General features: G+C 37.4%; 2 protein-coding genes across 2 annotated transcripts; one reads left to right on the plus strand and one right to left on the minus strand.

The window, feature by feature from the left end:
* The first annotated feature begins 3156 nt into the window (after positions 1-3156).
* Positions 3157-8062, plus strand: LOC137720878 (acyl-coenzyme A oxidase 2, peroxisomal-like). The gene is made up of 7 exons (XM_068459991.1): positions 3157-3666; positions 5073-5188; positions 5717-6597; positions 6765-6944; positions 7033-7199; positions 7279-7402; positions 7621-8062. The coding sequence occupies exons 1-7, from the start codon at positions 3221-3223 to the stop codon at positions 7774-7776; spliced, it is 2070 nt and encodes a 689-aa protein (XP_068316092.1). The 5' UTR covers positions 3157-3220; the 3' UTR covers positions 7777-8062.
* A 478-nt stretch (positions 8063-8540) lies between these two features.
* On the minus strand, positions 8541-12656 carry LOC137721348 (protein ALTERED PHOSPHATE STARVATION RESPONSE 1-like). Its single transcript, XM_068460446.1, has 5 exons — positions 11133-12656; positions 10922-10999; positions 10228-10442; positions 9384-9607; positions 8541-9265 (listed from the first exon to the last, which is right to left on the minus strand). Exons 1-5 carry the CDS (start codon positions 12151-12153, stop codon positions 8614-8616), a joined length of 2190 nt encoding a protein of 729 aa, XP_068316547.1. The 5' UTR covers positions 12154-12656; the 3' UTR covers positions 8541-8613.
* Between the last annotated feature and the right edge of the window lie 5563 nt (positions 12657-18219).

The raw sequence follows: 18219 nt of genomic DNA on the forward strand, positions 1-18219 counted from the left end.
GGTGGGTCCCTTGGCCTTGTGTGTAGGGTGAGTCCTCTTGGTACCACATGGGGACAATATCGGTGTTGTTGGAAGTGGGCCGTATGACCCGTCTCTCTGATAATTCTACATGGTATCAGAGCCATTGGCCCCGCGTAATGATGGTGGGTCCCTTGGTCCCGTGTGTAGGGTGAGTCCTCTTGGTACCACATGGGGACAATATCGGTGTTGTTGGAAGTAGGCCTTATGACCCGTCTCTCTGATAATTCTACATGGTATCAGAGCCAGGGAGTGAGCCCGTACCATACTGCCACGTGATGGGTGGGTCCCCTTGACCCCGCGCGATGATGGTGGTCCCCTTGGTCCTATGTGTAGGGTGAGTCCTCTTAGCTCCACGTGGTTGTCATCGACATGATGAACTTCTACATGGTATCAGAGTTAGGGAGCGAGCCTGTACCATACTGCCACGTGATGGGTGGATCCCCTTGGTCCCGCGCAATGATGGTGGGTCCCTTGGCCCACGTGGCTGTCGTCGACAGGATGAACATGTCGATAAACTGTAGTAAGAGGTAACGGGTGCCTTGATCCATCCACATTCACGCTAACAAAACCAGAACTTGACTTTCGGGCACCACCACCGTCAACAAGCATGAAAGGAAACTACATAATAAATATAGATCAAAATTACCGTAAATATTTTTGCATGCACACGTTCAAACAAATTAAATAAGGGTATGAACCCTTTAAATAAGCAATCAAAATACAGAAAGAAGAATAAAACCAACCTTTTGTATGGATCTGGATCCTGGCTCTGTCAAAGCCCTCCACAATGCTTTCCAATATGCTCCAAAACCAGACCGCGGCAATCGCAAAAGTTCCTTCCTCCAGTCATCAGACCGCCATCCGATAAGGGCCATCCAATCGTTAAATACACACTTGACCAAAAGTTTCAATTTCGCCCATTCAGTATCATCATCAAAACGCACCCTTTGGCTTCTCTGAAGAAGGACGGCTTTCGTTCCTTGAGGTGGGACTACGCCGGACTTGAAACATGCCATCTGCCGTCGAAGACGGAATTGGCTTCAACGGTGCCTCGGACGATGACGAGCTTTGCGTCGGACTGGCCAAGCTGATCGAGCGCGAGGATTGAACGGAGATCGGAGACTTTGACAGAGGGAGCGTTACGGATCTTGCATAGGGCTGAGGAGTAGGAGCTGAATTTCTGGAAGGTGCGGACTGCGGCGTATGCCAGGGTTACACCCACAATGGGGCTATCGAAGGAGAGGGCGAGTTCGGAGACTAAGGAGATTAAAATTTGATCGGGCATTGCGCGCCGTGGTTGTTGTCAGGGTTTGCTTACACAAGACGGGCCATGGATGAGATGAGAGAGAGAGCACGGAGAGAAATTGTGAAATCAGAAAGCGTATTTTAATTTTTTTTTTTTCTCGTAAGGGCTAGATACCGGACTATCTCGTAGACAGGCATTACTTGCTCCACAAGATACAGGATCCTAAATACAATCGAATTAGGAGAACGTTTCCTAATATCCTAGGGGTTTCTAGATTAGAAGAATGGACAAGTAATGGTAACAAAATAACTCATTATATATATATATATATATATATATATATATAGGGCCCTAGCTAAGACAAATAATATATAGTGCCCTATATATTTGATCTTGTTAGAAAACCCTAAGATATTCTTCTAACTAAGACAAGTAATGGACAAGTAATGGCCGATGTTTTGGATTTTACCAGGAAACCGGTAACGTTTCTTGATATCATAGGGTTTTCATTAATTCATTATATATATAGGGCCCAACTTTTCTTATTGTTCTAATTGATAAAGGAGTCCTACTGTTACGTTACATTACTTTTTTTTTTGGGTTTTTTTGGGGGGGGGGGGGAGGGGTTAATAGTGAGCTGGGGCGGGGTTCGCAATGAGAAGCCTCGAACACCGAGGGAAAAGTGGGATTTTCCAAAAATTTCATAGTTCTTGCAGTCCTAATTTAATTGTGTAAAATTTAAAAAATTCTTATGGTTGAGGCTTGAACTCTTCAATGATTTCGTCCCGAACAAGTTTAATTTGCTTGCGAATACTACCAAACAACAACAAAAATTACGATGCCAAACCTGTTATAAACCAATCTGTTAGCAACAATTATGTAAACAGTGTCGAAGAACAAGGACTAAACCAATTATGTAAACAGGGTATCCAAGGAGAACCCCTAACCAATTGTCGTAGATGCACTCGCAATGTCTTGGCGTTATGTTTTTTTTAATCAAATGTTTAAGTATTCTGCACCATAACATATAGCCTGAAAAATTCAAATCTTCTTTGAGATAGTGAAGTAGTATTTTTTTTCTTCTTTGCTAAGAATTATTCAAGCGTGTTTGCTATTTATTTCTTAGGACGGGTGGAGATGCAATTTCATTCAAGCATCATATCAAAATCGGGAAGCTGGAAGGATACTGCTATAGCACAATCAACTAGCTCATTCATGGTTTCTTATTTAAGAAAAGCCAGAAAAGTAGCCGCTTCTGAGTTTAAAATCAAATTCACATTTGGAGTCTAATTCCCCTAAATGGACAAAAACCTTGAAATACTAGAATCATGCGCACTGTGTTTGTGCTGAAGACAAAGACTTAAAAATTTTGATTTTGGACAAGATGAAGACTTGAGGTAGATTTCGGTGTGGGGTGTGTGTGGAATGTGTGAGGTGTGAGGATATTTTCGATCAATAAAGAGGATGTATTAAGATAATTTTTTTTGTTTAAAAGAGGTAAGTGTGAAATGTTTTAAATATGTGATGTGTTTTTAAGTATGTGCGGTACTAATAAAATAACCCTATATTACTCATAATATCACACCTTAAACTCCAAACTTAAGTTCAAGCCCAAATTTATAAACAAGATTTACAAACAAAATAATATGTCACAAATAAGAACAAACTCATTTAAATAATAACCCATTCATTAACGCAACTATACATCACGACAACAAATATAATCCCAAAACCCATAATGTTAGATGACATCAACCGCCGTGACATTGAAATGCGCGCCAAGGCCAACTGCCAACTTCCCTCACCAATCATCTTTCTCCACGTCATCATCCACTGCCGTATAATTAACCGAACCTGAAGATCTTCCCAATTCTAATTGTTCAATTCTTTCTTCCCCACGAAACCACCCAACCTCCTCCTAATCTCTCCGTCTCCGAGATCAATCAAAAGAAGATGCAAAGCCCAGATCCAACGGCGGAGGACGAATCCCAGGCCGTCAGCCGCCGCATCCAACGGTTGTCCCTGCACCTGACCCCCAATTACCCATTTCCCCGAAACGACGCAGCTCAGCAGCTTGAGCTGTTGGAGTGCGCTTCCAAGGCGGCGAAGCTGACGGTGGACACGAGCAGCCTCTCAAACTACATGAGAGGCAAGCACCGGGAAATCCAGGACAGAGTGTTGGATTACTTCAACAAGCGGCCGGAGCTTCAGACCCCGGTGGAGATTTTGAAGGACGACCACCGGGAGCTTTGCATGAAGCAGCTTGTGGGGTTGGTGAGAGAGGCTGGGATCAGGCCTTTCCGGTACGTCGTCGATGACCCGGCTAAGTACTTTGCTATTTTGGAGGCCGTTGGCAGCGTTGACATGTCTCTCGGGATTAAGATGGGGGTGCAGTACAGGTGATTATTACTACTAGTACTGCTCTAATCTTTTTTCATTGATTTTTGTGGCATTTTTCGGGTGCTGATCGCTTGGTGTTTTAAGTTTGGGTGGGAATTTTGAAGAAGCTGAGGTTCTACCGTAAAACCAATTGGGAGAATGAGGGTGTTTTTGACGTGGGTTTTGTGATTTTTGATTATTGAAGTGGTAAGATTTATGCTGAGCATGATTCTTTGTGTTTTATTGTTCGATTTGGTGAAGTCATCTAACTCCTCGAATAGGTTTCCTTCTTGGTAGATTATTTATGGTGTATGTGTTTATTGCACTCTCTGTATTGTAATTGTTTTCGGATTGATTGCTATTGCACTAAATGTTTTACTGCTCCATAAGATAGGCCTAAAATATGCGCATCAGACGCATTCGCACTGCAGTGGAAAGACATGTCCATAGAGATGTAATAGATCCAGATGTAATAGATAAATCGATAAAGAATTAGTGCTGTAGATGTTGATGTTTCGGTGTGCTGTTACAATTGTAGACTCACCACTGACGGATGCAGTTCATGAAAATTTTGAGTATAAAGGGCACCGAATTTGTTTGATCAGTAATCCCCTTCATTGGCCTTTGTTTGGTGTTGTGTTTAGTTAATAGCTTGTGCCCAAATCCCAAATGTGAAAATCCCCTTAAATTGTTGATTGCAACAAAAGGAGGGAAACAAGGATCTTGACCAATGAATTGGAGTTGGATGAGTTAGCGTGTTATTTTCAAGTGCTATGCCATGTCTATGAACAAAACTGTTGGACAAAAACAGAGTGTTGGACCACACTCAAAATCTTATAATTTGGGAGCCGTGATTACCCAACAAAAATTTTCATGCTAGGGAGAGGAAATCTAGTGCTCAAATTTTCCTTCTGCTGTGTCTTTCCCTATTTAATTTCAAATAGTTCACATTTGGATGCCCTTTCCGAGGGAGGGTGTTTAAAATATAAGTTAATAGTGGACTGCGTCAAGATTGGGACTATAACAGAAAAATAAATTTTATGAACAGTTTGAGACCATCCAGATAGTTTTCATGTGATGAGAAACTTGTAATAGAATCCGTGTTTTGTTGTGCAATTTGAATGTTTTGAGATGGGAAGGTTATGGAAAAATTGGAAGGTAGAAATTCTATTATAATTGCAATGCATTGTGGAAGGTAGAAGTTTCCATTAAAGTGCAGGTTCTGCAGAGTTCATTGTTCAAAGATCACATGCTTTATTGCTGATATTTAGTGCTTGGATTCAAATGATGTAATTACATGTCTCCTAAACTTGTTAATGGACCTCTACTTTCCAATGTTCGTGTGCCAGAAACACTGTAATGCTTAATTGCACTAGCTGTACAATATATGTTTCGTTCTGCCCTGATTTTTTTATTACTTGTGCAGTCTTTGGGGAGGTTCTGTGCTTAACTTAGGAACCAAAAAGCACAAGGATAAATATTTTGATGGTATCGACAATATGGAGTATCCAGGTTGTTTTGCTATGACCGAACTACATCATGGTGAGCTGTTTTGCTACTACCATTCTTTTACTTGTTCCATGTTCCTTGTTTAGCATAAGTTGATATTACGATGATATGTAATGCTGGGACATTTTAAGTTTATCCATACATTCATTGAGTGGTTCTGTGGAAAAATTGGTGTAGTATTACGGTGAGAAGGTCAAATCACGTTCAATAAAGCATCCAATGAGAAAAAAGTTTAGTGTGCGTGATTATGAAGATAGTTCTCCAAGATTTATCTTGACAACTTGTTACTTACTTTGTTTGGAGTGTTGGAGTTGATATAGACAGGGTGCTGAAACATTTATAATGACTAACATCCACTTTTGAATCTTTGATTTATCGGTGATGATTATCCATTTAAAGTTTTTTGAAGAGACTGGTTCGTTGTGATTCTCTATCATCTTTTGATTCAGATTTCTTAGTTGTTTTTCATTTTATGCTCTTTATTTCTTAGGCACTGTTTTATTACTAAATCCAGAATTCATATCTAAACCTTATTCATTATTTCTTTTCCCTGCGCATAAGGCTCAAATGTTCAAGGTCTACAAACAGTGGCAGCTTTTGATCCACTCACAGATGAATTTATAATCGACACACCCAATGATGGGGCCATCAAATGGTGGATTGGCAATGCTGCCGTTCATGGAAAGTTTGCTACTGTTTTCGCTAATCTGATGTTGCCGACTCATGACACTAAAGGTATTACTGATATGGGTGTCCATGCCTTCATTGTGCCAATAAGGGATTTCAAGACCCACCAAACTCTTCCAGGAATTGAGATACATGATTGTGGCCACAAGGTTGGTCTGAATGGAGTAGACAATGGAGCATTAAGATTCTGCTCAGTGAGAATCCCTCGTGATAATCTTCTTAATCGGTTTGGAGATGTCTCCCGGGACGGGAAATACACAAGTAGTTTACCATCTATAAATAAAAGATTTGCTGCCACTCTAGGTGAACTTGTAGGTGGAAGGGTCGGTCTTGCATATTCTTCGGTTAGCGTCCTGAAGATTGCTGCCACAATTGCAATCCGATATTCTCTACTGCGCCAGCAGTTTGGTCCTCCCAAGCAACCTGAAGTTAGTATTCTTGATTATCAGTCTCAACAACACAAGTTAATGCCCATGCTGGCTTCAACTTATGCATTCCATTTTGCCACGTTGCATTTGGTGGAGAAATATTCAGAGATGAAAAAGTTTCATGATGAACAATTGGTTGGTGACGTCCATTCGCTTTCAGCAGGGCTCAAGGCTTATGTGACAGCATATACTGCAAGGTCATTAAGTATCTGCAGGGAATCTTGTGGAGGCCATGGGTATGCTGCTGTCAACCGCTTCGGTAGCCTGAGGAATGACCATGACATTTTTCAGACGTTTGAGGGGGACAATACAGTGCTTCTACAACAGGTTTCGAACAAATCACATTCTCTATCTTGGAATATTTTATTTTCTTTCATCATCTAGAATTTTTCATAGGATAGAACAATTATGGGTACACAACAAGAAATGAAATAGATTTGCCAAAAAAATTATTACAGGCAATTTTCTACTCTGAGTTTTTACTGGTGACACAGGTTGCGGGTGATCTGTTGAAGCAATATAAGGAGAAATTTCAAGGCGGGACACTCACTGTCACATGGAACTACCTCAGAGAGTCCATGAATTCGTATCTATCTCAGCCAAATCCAGTGACTGCTCGATGGGAAACTGAAGACCATTTGCGAGATCCTAAGTTCCAGTTGGATGCTTTCAGAGTGAGTTTTTACTTGGTTTTATGATCAAAATCCTCTCTTAGTGTATATAACAAGCTGAAACTCTTGTCACATAATTTTCCTCCTGCAGTACCGAACTTCTCGATTACTTCAAAGTGTTGCAGTAAGACTGCGCAAGCATTCCAAAACTCTTGGCAGTTTTGGTGCATGGAATCGATGCTTAAATCACCTTTTGACTCTGGCGGAGTCCCATATTGAGTCTGTCATCCTTGCCAAGTTTGTTGAAGCTGTCCAGAAGTAATTCTTAGATCTCTGTTACTCACATTAGTTCCTTTCCGTTATGATTTTAAGTTTTTTAAAATGGGTTTTATGCCAGATGTCCAGATCCAAGTTCTCGAGCTGCTCTGAAACTCGTCTGTGATCTTTATGCATTGGAGCACATTTGGAAAGACATAGGAACCTATCGTAATGTTGATTATGTTGCACCAAACAAAGCTAAGGTATTCAAATCTTACCTCGACTAATATTCCTATGAATCATGAAAAGAAGAAATATTTCCTATAATTCTGCTTTTTTTGCAATCACTACGACTCAGGATTATGGAAACCGTGTTTAAGCCTGAATACGATAGAAGTAAACATAAAATGTAGCCTGCATGGCTTTGAAGAAATGCCCTAAAAATTCAAATTAGACTGAATTCTCGTTTCTGTTTGCGTAGGCAATTCACAAACTGATGGAGTACCTGAGTTTCCAGGTGAGAAATATAGCAAGGGAACTTGTAGACACATTTGACATTCCAGATTATGTCACAAGAGCCCCAATTGCAATGCAGTCGGATGCCTACTCACACTACACACACTACGTCGGATTTTAATTCCCACTGAACTTCTTTCCCTTTTGAGCAAAAGAAAGCAGGAATTATATGTTTGCATAATTGTCTATGCCAAATTGGCTTAACATAGGAATGATGATTGGTGAAAGGAAGTTCTTGTTCTTCCTTACTGTAAGTTTCAAAAATATTTTTTGGTTCGTTACAATAATTGATCGGTGAGAGTTCGTAGGGAAAAGGTGGTTATTGGTCTCACAATGCAGGACTATATCATGTTCTGTTGTAAAACTATCAAACAGAAATTCTTATTAGAAAGGCAATTTGTGCTTGATATGCTTGTGTGTGCTAAATATACCTTGTAAATCGTAATTTGCATACGTCTTTATTAACTTTATCAAGAGGTGCATGGTCACTCACTCATGGTCACTCAACAGTTTTTCCTTCTTCGGGCTTCTTCAGCTTTGGCTGTGGTTTTTGACACCCCATAAGGGGTGTCAAAAACGACAATATTGTTCTCTTGATCATCTGGTGACAAAGAAATTCATGTTCTCGTAGAGTTGATATCAAGGGTAAAGAACAAGTCATTGTCCTTGTAGTGTTTAAATATCACCCTTCGATATGCAAGGGTGAGTGACGATGAATTCCTAGGTCACCTGGTGATTAGGAGAACGGGACTCCAAAATATCAAAGTATAATCAAGAGTCGAGATTAAGCGTTTAATAATAAAACCAATCGCGAAGAAAAAAGTTCAAAATATTGGCGCAAAACTCATCCTAATTCAGTTGTAAAATTGAACGCACTGCCCAAAAACTAGCTCTTTAGAAACCTATATCCAGTCCAGTCACAAATTTAAGAGACGAATATATGTTTAATTACAAAAACTCAGTATCTAACAGGCCTGCAGTTGAGATATGCAATTCGAGCTGCTTCGCTTTTCTGTCTGATATCTTCATACATCTTTAATGATGCCTCCGAAAATTTAGTTAGTCTATCGAGAACCTTTGTCAAGCTTGTATGTACGCAGCTCAGGTTTGGAGATGATTCTTCGCTGTTCTCTTCTGCTTTGTTCTCTGCTTCTCCGTTGTTTGCATCAGCTGTCCCCTGGTTTTTCTGTGCAACTGCTTCTTGTTCCATCAAATGACGCAGATCTGATAAGAAGGTCCTGATTGCATCTGTAAGTTCATTGGAAGGCAATGCTCTGATCCCAGCTGCCCAATCTCGAAAGAGACCAAATATAGGTGGGGCCACAACTCGCCGAGGGGAAAATGGCCTTCTGCTTTTGGTACGCTCCCGTGGTTGCATGATGCAGTTTTGCAGCCAACCATTGAGAGCTTCCACGTATGTTGAATGGCTGTTGATCCAATTTGCAAAGCTTAAGCCGAAACACTCAATCTCATCCAAAAGTTGAGCCATGATCTGCCTGCGGGAATCTCTTTGGGAAGTCACTGTTGAGCTCTTTGAATGATATGCGAGTGAGATGGTTATATATTGCGCATGATGGCATTCAAGCATGGCCTTCCACATTCTCGTCAATCTACATAAAATCACCGTTCATCTACCCAAGATTAGTGATGTTTTGATACAAATAATATGTTCAGGACGGAAAATAACCAAGTGGATCCAACCAATGAGAACATGAGGATTCTACTTACCCCTGAGTAAGTTCTAAAAGTTGCGGATGCAATTCTTCGTCTCTCATTTTCTCAATCCGCTTTGATATTGAATCAACAGCATGAATTGCCACTCTTATTCGTGAATGTAGATCCTTCACAATCGCCCGGGTTTTATCAATAACTTGACTGCTACAATCGTTTGCAAATTGATTCCTAAGTTGATCACATTTCCGGTCATACACCTTCCTGATAGATTCACTTGCCTACAAGAACCAAAATAGAAATGAGGAGACGATTATACAAAAAAACTATAAAACGAAAAGCATGATATACAATCAATCTGGACAGAGAAAAAACTCTTTATATTTATCTTTTCTCCTGTATTTCATGTTAGAGAAAAACACAATTCACAAGATACCATTAAAAATTGATGTTTCCAGCAATACCTATTCCATATCCCTATGACCAGAAGCTTGCAGATCAAATTTCATGGTTCTATGACTACAAGGTTATAGATCAAATTTCATGAGCATTTAAAGGTACATAAGCAGATTAACTGATGCTTAAACTATCTCAACAAATACCAGATTACAAGATTACAAGATTATCGGAAAATGGACTGATTACAAAACAGAGGAAAACAAATCACTCATTAATAGGGAAAAGTTTCTGACTTTTTAAAAAGATCAAAATGTGGAATTGAAGGCTAAAATGCAAGGTACGAGTGGGTAATGTAAATGAAGTTTTTTATATCCTCACATAATTGTGTTGAATCAGGGTAAGCAGATCACAAGGAAGTACGTCCAAAAGGATGCTACAATAGATACAATAAGAACATAAATCTTTACAATAAAAAAAAAATGCAGAGGATTCAATAAAGTACCTTTACTTCGTCATATAGTTTTCTTTCCCAGGCATATAGTCTCTCCAGAGTGGAGGAATGACTTCCGGCAATCATGCAAAACTCTTCAATAAAATCACTGCCACTGTCATCGGCATCCTCTTTTGTTACTGTGGGAAGAGGATTCCTTGACGAAGATGACCTTGAAGATGTTGACCGCTTCCAAGTAATAATTTTGGTTCCATGTTGAGTAGGATCTGCAAAACATTTTGATCACATATTATGGTAGGAAAACACAAAGGAGATTCTAATCATTCTGAAAAAAAAGTGGTCCTAAGTTAAATAAAATAAGGGTAGGTTGAATAAGGCTTCATTTGTTTGGCTTCATCTTATGCAAATGACATGTAACTTAAAGTGAACCAGCTTATTCCACAGTTAATGCCATACAACAAATTCGCATGCTTTCCTGCAGAATACATATATCACACAATTAAACGGATGAAGTGTGTTTATCTGATCTTTATGCCAGAGATACAACTACTAGCCGTAACATAAATGACGTTTGACTGATCAAAGGATTACTAGGATTAATCAAAACCAAAAAGTGATGAGCAAGTGGGCATAGACATAAGGAAATTCTTGCAATTGTTAAAGATGTATTCATTTCCAACCACAAATTACTGAGTACTTACTGAACTTGTAATTAGCTTGAGATTTACCAATTGCAACAACTTACCATGATAAACAAGTGCAGTCTTTCCCGGGCAGAAAACGAGCTGGAAAGGCACGAGAAAAGCCAAAGCAGATGATGTACCTACAATTAAAAACTTGAAATGTCATAAACAGTTTATGAAACCAAGAAGGAAAAAAACATCAGACAACTAAAATTATCAATTGCACAAGTAGGTGCTTCAAATTTAATTCACCAACCAATATATAACGTTTACCTTTTGCCTCCGAATATCCAACCCTTATTTTGTTTGACTCAAGCATCCTGGAGACCCCTCTTCCCGATTCTGCAGCCCTAAAGAAGCGGTGCTCGATATCCTTTATGCTTGAAAGAAAATCTTTAGCTCTGTGAGTAATAAACTCTGAAGGGTCCTCTCTTTCTGCACATAAATCCTTCTCCCCCACATTCTTCTCCCTCTTTGAACCAGACTGCTCAACACCGACTTTGCCTGTCAAACTTGTAGCTCCACCATTGGCATTGCATCCCACAACTAACTGTCTCCCTTCACCATTGCCTGTTTGCAGAGACCCATCAACTCCTGAGTTTAGCAAATTCGTGTTACCATCTACACTACTATCGTTTTGGTTCATTGAATTACCAGAAACTTCAAAATGTTCCTTACTTCCATCTAATCCAACCTTTGCCCATCTTCCTATCTCCTCCACACTATGACTAGCTTCTTCACTCCTCCCCTGTCTCCACCCTTTGACACCATCAAAATTCACATCCACTCCACTACTTCCCACAAACCTAAAGCTCTCACTCTCATCCCCAGGATCAAAGTAATCCCAGGAAGAATCTTCATCCGGCAGAGGAGGAGGCGGCGGCGGCAGTGGAATATCCTCATCCACGTAACTACTGCTAACCGGATTGAACCTTACCGTCACAGCAGCAGCACCTCCTGACCTCATATAACTCAACCTTGCCACAGGAGGCGAAGCGGGCCTCTCGTTGCACAGAGGCGAGTCCGAAGCGTCGGCCAAAGGTGACGGCGACGGCGAGGGGTAGGAGGAGTGCGATGGGGTCTTGTCGGAGGTGGAGAGAGACGACTCTAGCAACACCTCAGCCTCGGCGTAGCGGCGGAGGGCAATGCCAATGTTTCTTAGAGAGTTGGTGTAAGATACATGAGAAGCTGCTAAAGCATACCTTGAATCAATTGCTTGCTTGATCAATCTCTTACGCTCCCTGCACAGACGCAGAGCTTCGTCCTTCTCGGTTTTGGAGTTCGTCGCACCCATTTTTTGACGGAAAATTTGGGTACCAGTTCACAAAAGAACGCTCATTTTCTCAGTAACCAAACAAGACTTCCTAAAAGGAAAGAGAACCCATTTCACTGGAAGCATAAACAGCCCAAATTTTCAATAAAACTGTAAAAACACAAAGAAAAACCCTCACTTTAAACCCCAAACCCCAAAAGCAAATGTGGGTTTTGCAGTAAATGAAAACCCAGTCGGGGAAAACTAAAAACTTGCAATATAGCTACTCAGGGGAGAAGAGTAGCCGTTTTCATGGAAGGAAGGGAAGGAAGAGAGCAGCAGCAGGAGTGTGCAGAGGCAACCTGTTGGAGTGGTTGGGGGCCATCAGTGAGAAGCCATTAACGGAAAACTTCAAACCCCGACGGATTGAAGGCAATGAATGCGATAGCCGACTCCCCCACACGCAAACAAAAATAAAAATCAGAAAGAAAAAAAAAAGAAACTGAGCGTGTCAAGAAGACAAAGGTGAAGAAAATGTGAAAAGAAAAAGCAGAGAGCCTCGTACTCTGTGTCTGATTTCTTGGAAAATAATCTAGGTTAAAAAAACCTTTTTCTTTCTTACTTTTCTCTGTTTTATTTTTCTTTGGGTGTAAAATTAGAATTAAATTGAAAAAGAAAAACGTTTGAAGAAATATTATTGCTCGCTACCTTCTGGTGATATTGTTTTATTTATTTTCGTTATATAATTTTAAAATTTAAGGTCGTAGGTTTTCACTAACGGATGAAAATGAGTTGAATCCTTATATAAGGTCGTAGGTTAGAACTTCTTTAATGACTGACTTAACATTTAATCTAATAAAATTTATAACAAAAATTATCACATCTATACCCAGGCTCGACTCTACCGTAGCACGATATTGTCTGTTTTGGACCCCAATCACTCTCTCACGGTTTTATTTCTAGGAACTCATCCTTATATAAGGTCGTAGGTTAGAACTTCTTTAATGGCTGACTTAACATTTAATCTAATAAAATCTATAACAAAAATTGTCACACCCCCGCCAGAGCTCGACTCTACCGTAGCACGATATTGTCTGTTTTGGGCCCCAATCACGCTCTCACGGTTTTATTTCTAGGAACTCATCCTTATATAAGGTCATAGGTTAGAACTTCTTTAATGGCTGACTTAACATTTAATCTAATAAAATCTATAACAAAAATTGTCACACCCCCGCCAGAGCTCGACTCTACCGTAGCACGATATTGTCCGCTTTGGGCCCCAACCACGTCCTCACGGTTTTGTTTCTAGGAACTCACACGAGAACTTCCTAGTGGGTCATCCATCCTAGGAATGCTCTCACTCGAACTCGCTTAACTTCGAAGTTCGGATGGAACCAGAAGCCAGTGAACTCCCAAAAGGCCTCGTGCTAAGTAGAGATGAGAATATACGTATAAGGCTTACAGAATCCACTCTCCTGAACGATGTGAGATGTTACAAAAAATCTACATTTTTAATTGTGAGTAATTAAATATAAAAAAATAACTTATATAAAATAAATTTACTGTCAAATAATCTCTCGATCTAATACATTGTTAAATTTTCTTCAAATGAATTATTGATCAAGACTCCTCGATTGGAGTGAATTCGTTTTCTGTAAACTTTTAAGCTGTTCACATTGAAAGGAGGTTGAATATGCATTGCATCACAAAAAATATTGCTTTTAACAGGAAAAGACAAAGTTAATTGGTGGGTGTCAGAAAATAATAGAGTTAATTTCAATATTTTATTGGTAATGGTGCAGATGACAGTAGGCCTATCGGGTCGTGTCTGTCGTGTTCGTGTCGTTTTCGTGTAACACCTATTATCTTAACGGGTCGTGTCGTGTCACACCCGTTATCTTAACGGGTCCTTAACAGGTCGGGTCACTTTACCCAACAGATAAAGTGACCTGACCCTTTATGACCAACTATGACCCGTTAAGAAAAATGTTTTTTTTTTCTTAAATTTGCATATACCACACATTGCCACATAAATATTACTTCAAAATATTAAAACACATTTGTCGTTTAAGTACTACATCTAAACTTGAAAATAAGAGTCTAATAAACAAACATCTATACACTACTAATTTATTACAAAATATTAAATGTGCAAGGATATGCAAAATGAAAAAGTTTTTGTTTTCAAGGTTGTGAAGCCTTTCTCAAAAGTTTAAACCTTGTCAATGGAACTCAGAGCTTGCATGTTATTCTTTTTACAAAATCCTCAATTTTCATCGATCATCATGACATAAGATTTTGTGGTATCAATAGTGTAAATATTTTAAATTGAAAATCGAATTCATCTCTGAATGTTTGGTTTTTGCGATTTTTGGTGTATGCGATCTTGAAGCATATACAAACAAATTTGATGGTTGGATCATTGAAATTATTTTCGTAGAATGTGTATCCCATCAAAACGATAGATTCACTAACACTTGGAGTTTATTTATACTTTAATTAAGTATAACATAAGATTTTGTGGTATCTACTAGGGTAAATATTTTAAATTGAAAATCGAATTCATTCATTGTATTCATATAGGGTCAAGGATTGTAGCTATAAAAAATCATCAAAATCGGAGTTAAAATAACCGTTAAATCGTGATTTTTCGTTGATAACCGTCGAAAATTTTGTCCCATTACTTGATCTCTGAATGTTTGTTTTTTGAAATTTTTGGCGTATGCGATCTCAAAGTATATATAAACATGTTTGACGGTTGGATCGTTGAAACTAATTTCATAAAATGCGTATCCCATCAAAACAATAGATTCACTAACACTTAAGAATTTATTCATACTTTCATTAAGATAACATAAGATTTTGTGGTATCCACTTGTGTAAATATTTTAAATTAAAGATCAAGTTTAGTCATTGTATTTGTATATGGTCAAGGAGTGTAGCTGTAAAAAAAATCATCAAAATCGGAGTTAAAATAACCATTAAATCGTGATTTTTCATTGATAATTGTCGAAAGGTTTTGTCCCTTTACTTGATCTTTGAATGTTTCTTTTTTGCGATTTTTAGTGTATACGATCTTGAAGCATATACAAACAACTTTGACAGTTAGATCGTTGAAATTAATTTTGTAGAATGCGTATCCCATCAAAATGATAGATTCACCAACACTTAAGAGTTTATTTATACTTTCATTAAGTATAACATATGATTTTATAGTATCCACTAGTGTAAATATTTTAAATTGAAGATCGAATTCATTCATTGTATTCACATAGGGTCAAGGAGTGTGGCTATAAAAAAATCATCAAAATCGGAGTTAAAATATCCATTAAATCATGATTTTTCAATGATAACCATCGAAAACTTTTGTCCCGTTACTTGATATCTGAATGTTTGTTTTTTTTTCAATTTTTGGTTTATGTGATCTCGAAGTATATACAAACATGTTTGACGGTTGGATCGTTGAAATTAGTTTCGTAGAATGCGTATCCCATTAAAATGATAAATTCACTAACACTTAAAAGTTTATTCACAATTTCATTAAGTATAATATAAGATTTTGTGGTATCCACTAGTTTAAATATTTTAAATTGAAGATCAAGTTCATTCATGATATTCATATAGGGTCAAGGAGTGTAGCTGTAAAAAATCATTAAAATCGGAGTTAAAATAACCGTTAAATCGTGATTTTTCGTGATAACCATCGAAAAGTTTTGTCCCGTTACTTGATCTCTGAATGTTTGTTTTTTGAAATTTTTGACGTATGCGATCTCGAAGCATATACAAACATGTTTGACGATTGGATCGTTGAAACTAGTTTCGTAGAATGCGTATCCTATCAAAACAATAGATTCACTAACACTTAAAGTTTATTTATACTTTATTAAACATAACATAAGATTTTGTGGTATCCACTTGTGTAAATATTTTAAATTGAAGATCGAATTCATTCATTGTATTCATATAGGGTCAAGGAGTGTAGTTGTAAAAAATCATCAAAATCGGAGTTAAAATAACCGTTAAATCGTGATTTTTCGTTGATAACCGTCGAAAAGTTTTGTCCCATTACTTGATCTCTGAATGTTTGTTTTTTGAAAATTTTGACGTATGCGATCTCAAAGCATATACAAACATGTTTGACGGTTGGATCGTTGAAACTAGTTTCACAGAATGCGTATCCTATCAAAACAATAGATTCACTAACACTTAGATTTTATTTATACTTTCATTAAGTATAACATAAAATTTTGTGGTATCCACTAGTGTAAATATTTTAAATTGAAGATCGAGTTCATTCATTATATTCATATAGGGTCAAGGAGTGTAGCTGTAAAAAATCATCAAATTCGGAGTTAAAATAACCGTTAAATCGTGATTTTTTGTTTATAACCGTTGGAAAGTTTTGTCCCGTTACTTGATCTCTGAATGTTTGTTTTTTGTGATTTTTTGCTGATGTGATCTGAAAGCATATGAAAATAAGTTTAACGGTTATGATCGTTGAAATTAGTTTCGAAGAATTTGTATCCCATTAAAACGATAGATTGACTAACACTCTGAGTTTATTTATAATTTCATTAAGTATAATATAAGATTTTGTGGTATCCACTAGTGTAAATATTTTAAATTGAAGATCAAATTTATTCATTGTATTCATATAGGGTCAAGGAGTATAGTTGTAAAAAATCATCAAAATCGGAGTTAAAATAACCGTTAAATCGTGATTTTTCGTTTATAACCGTCGAAAAGCTTTGTCCTGTTACTTGATCTCTGAATGTTTGTTTTTTGTGATTTTTTGCTGATGTGATCTCGAAGCATATACAAACAAGTTTGACGGTTGGGATCGTTGAAATTAGTTTCGGATAATTCGTATCCCATCAAAACGATAGATTGACTAACACTTAGAGTTTATTTATACTTTCATTAAGTATAACATAAGATTTTGTGGTATTCACTTGTGTAAATATTTAAATTGAAGATTGAATTTATTCATTGTATTCATATAGGGTCAAGGAGTGTAGCTGTAAAAAAATCATCAAAATCAGAGTTAAAATAACCGTTAAATCGTGATTTTTCGTTTATAACCGTCGAAAAGCTTTGTCCCGTTACTTGATCTTTGAATGTTTGTTTTTTGTGATTTTTTGCTGATGTGATCTCAAAGCATATGCAAACAAATTTGACGGTTGAGATCGTTGAAATTAGTTTCGGAGAATTCGTATCCCATAAAAACAATAGATTGACTAACACTTAGAGTTTATTTATACTTTCATTAAGTATAACATAAGATTTTGTGGTATCCACTTGTGTAAATATTTTAAATTGAAGATCAAATTCATTCATTGTATTCATATAGGGTCAATGAGTGTAGCCGTAAAAAATCATCAAAATCGAAGTTAAAATAACCGTTAAATCGTGATTTTTCATTTATAACCGTCGAAAAGTTTTGTCCCGTTACTTGATATCTGAATGTTTGTTTTTTGCAATTTTTTGCTGATGTGATCTCAAAGCATATACAAACAAGTTTGACGTTGGGATCATTGAAATTAGTTTCGGAGAATTCGTATCCCATCAAGTTCAATGGTGTGTGTGTATATATATATATATATTTATTAAGTAGATTTAAATCTATTTATTTTGTACATATAATTGATTGGTATACGGAGTAGTAAATCATGTGAGTCATTATAAAAATAGTGAGATATGTCATATATGTGATAAAAAGTTAATAACTTGAAAAAAAAAAAATATATATCTCACCACTTCTATTAATTTTCATTTTTCCCTCTTTTTTTTGTTTCCTTTTTCAACTTTTTTTATAATTTTCACTTTTCCCTCTGACAGCCTACGATACCTACCCATCTTTCCCTAATTCCCTCTCTTTTTTGTTTCCTTTTCAACTTTTCTTATCACTTTCATTTTCCCTCCCTTTTTCTTCAAAAAGGGCGGCACTGCAGGGAATGGAATGAAATTATCAATTATGGAATCAAATCAATGAATGCATATTAACTAATAATTATTATAGTTTTTATAAAATTTAATTCAAAATTTAATATATATATATATATAATTATTATAGATAGTTAATATTTTGGGGGTATAATTATTATAGTA

Source organism: Pyrus communis, chromosome 16 (assembly GCF_963583255.1).
Source record: "Pyrus communis chromosome 16, drPyrComm1.1, whole genome shotgun sequence".
Classification (NCBI taxonomy): domain Eukaryota; kingdom Viridiplantae; phylum Streptophyta; class Magnoliopsida; order Rosales; family Rosaceae; genus Pyrus; species Pyrus communis.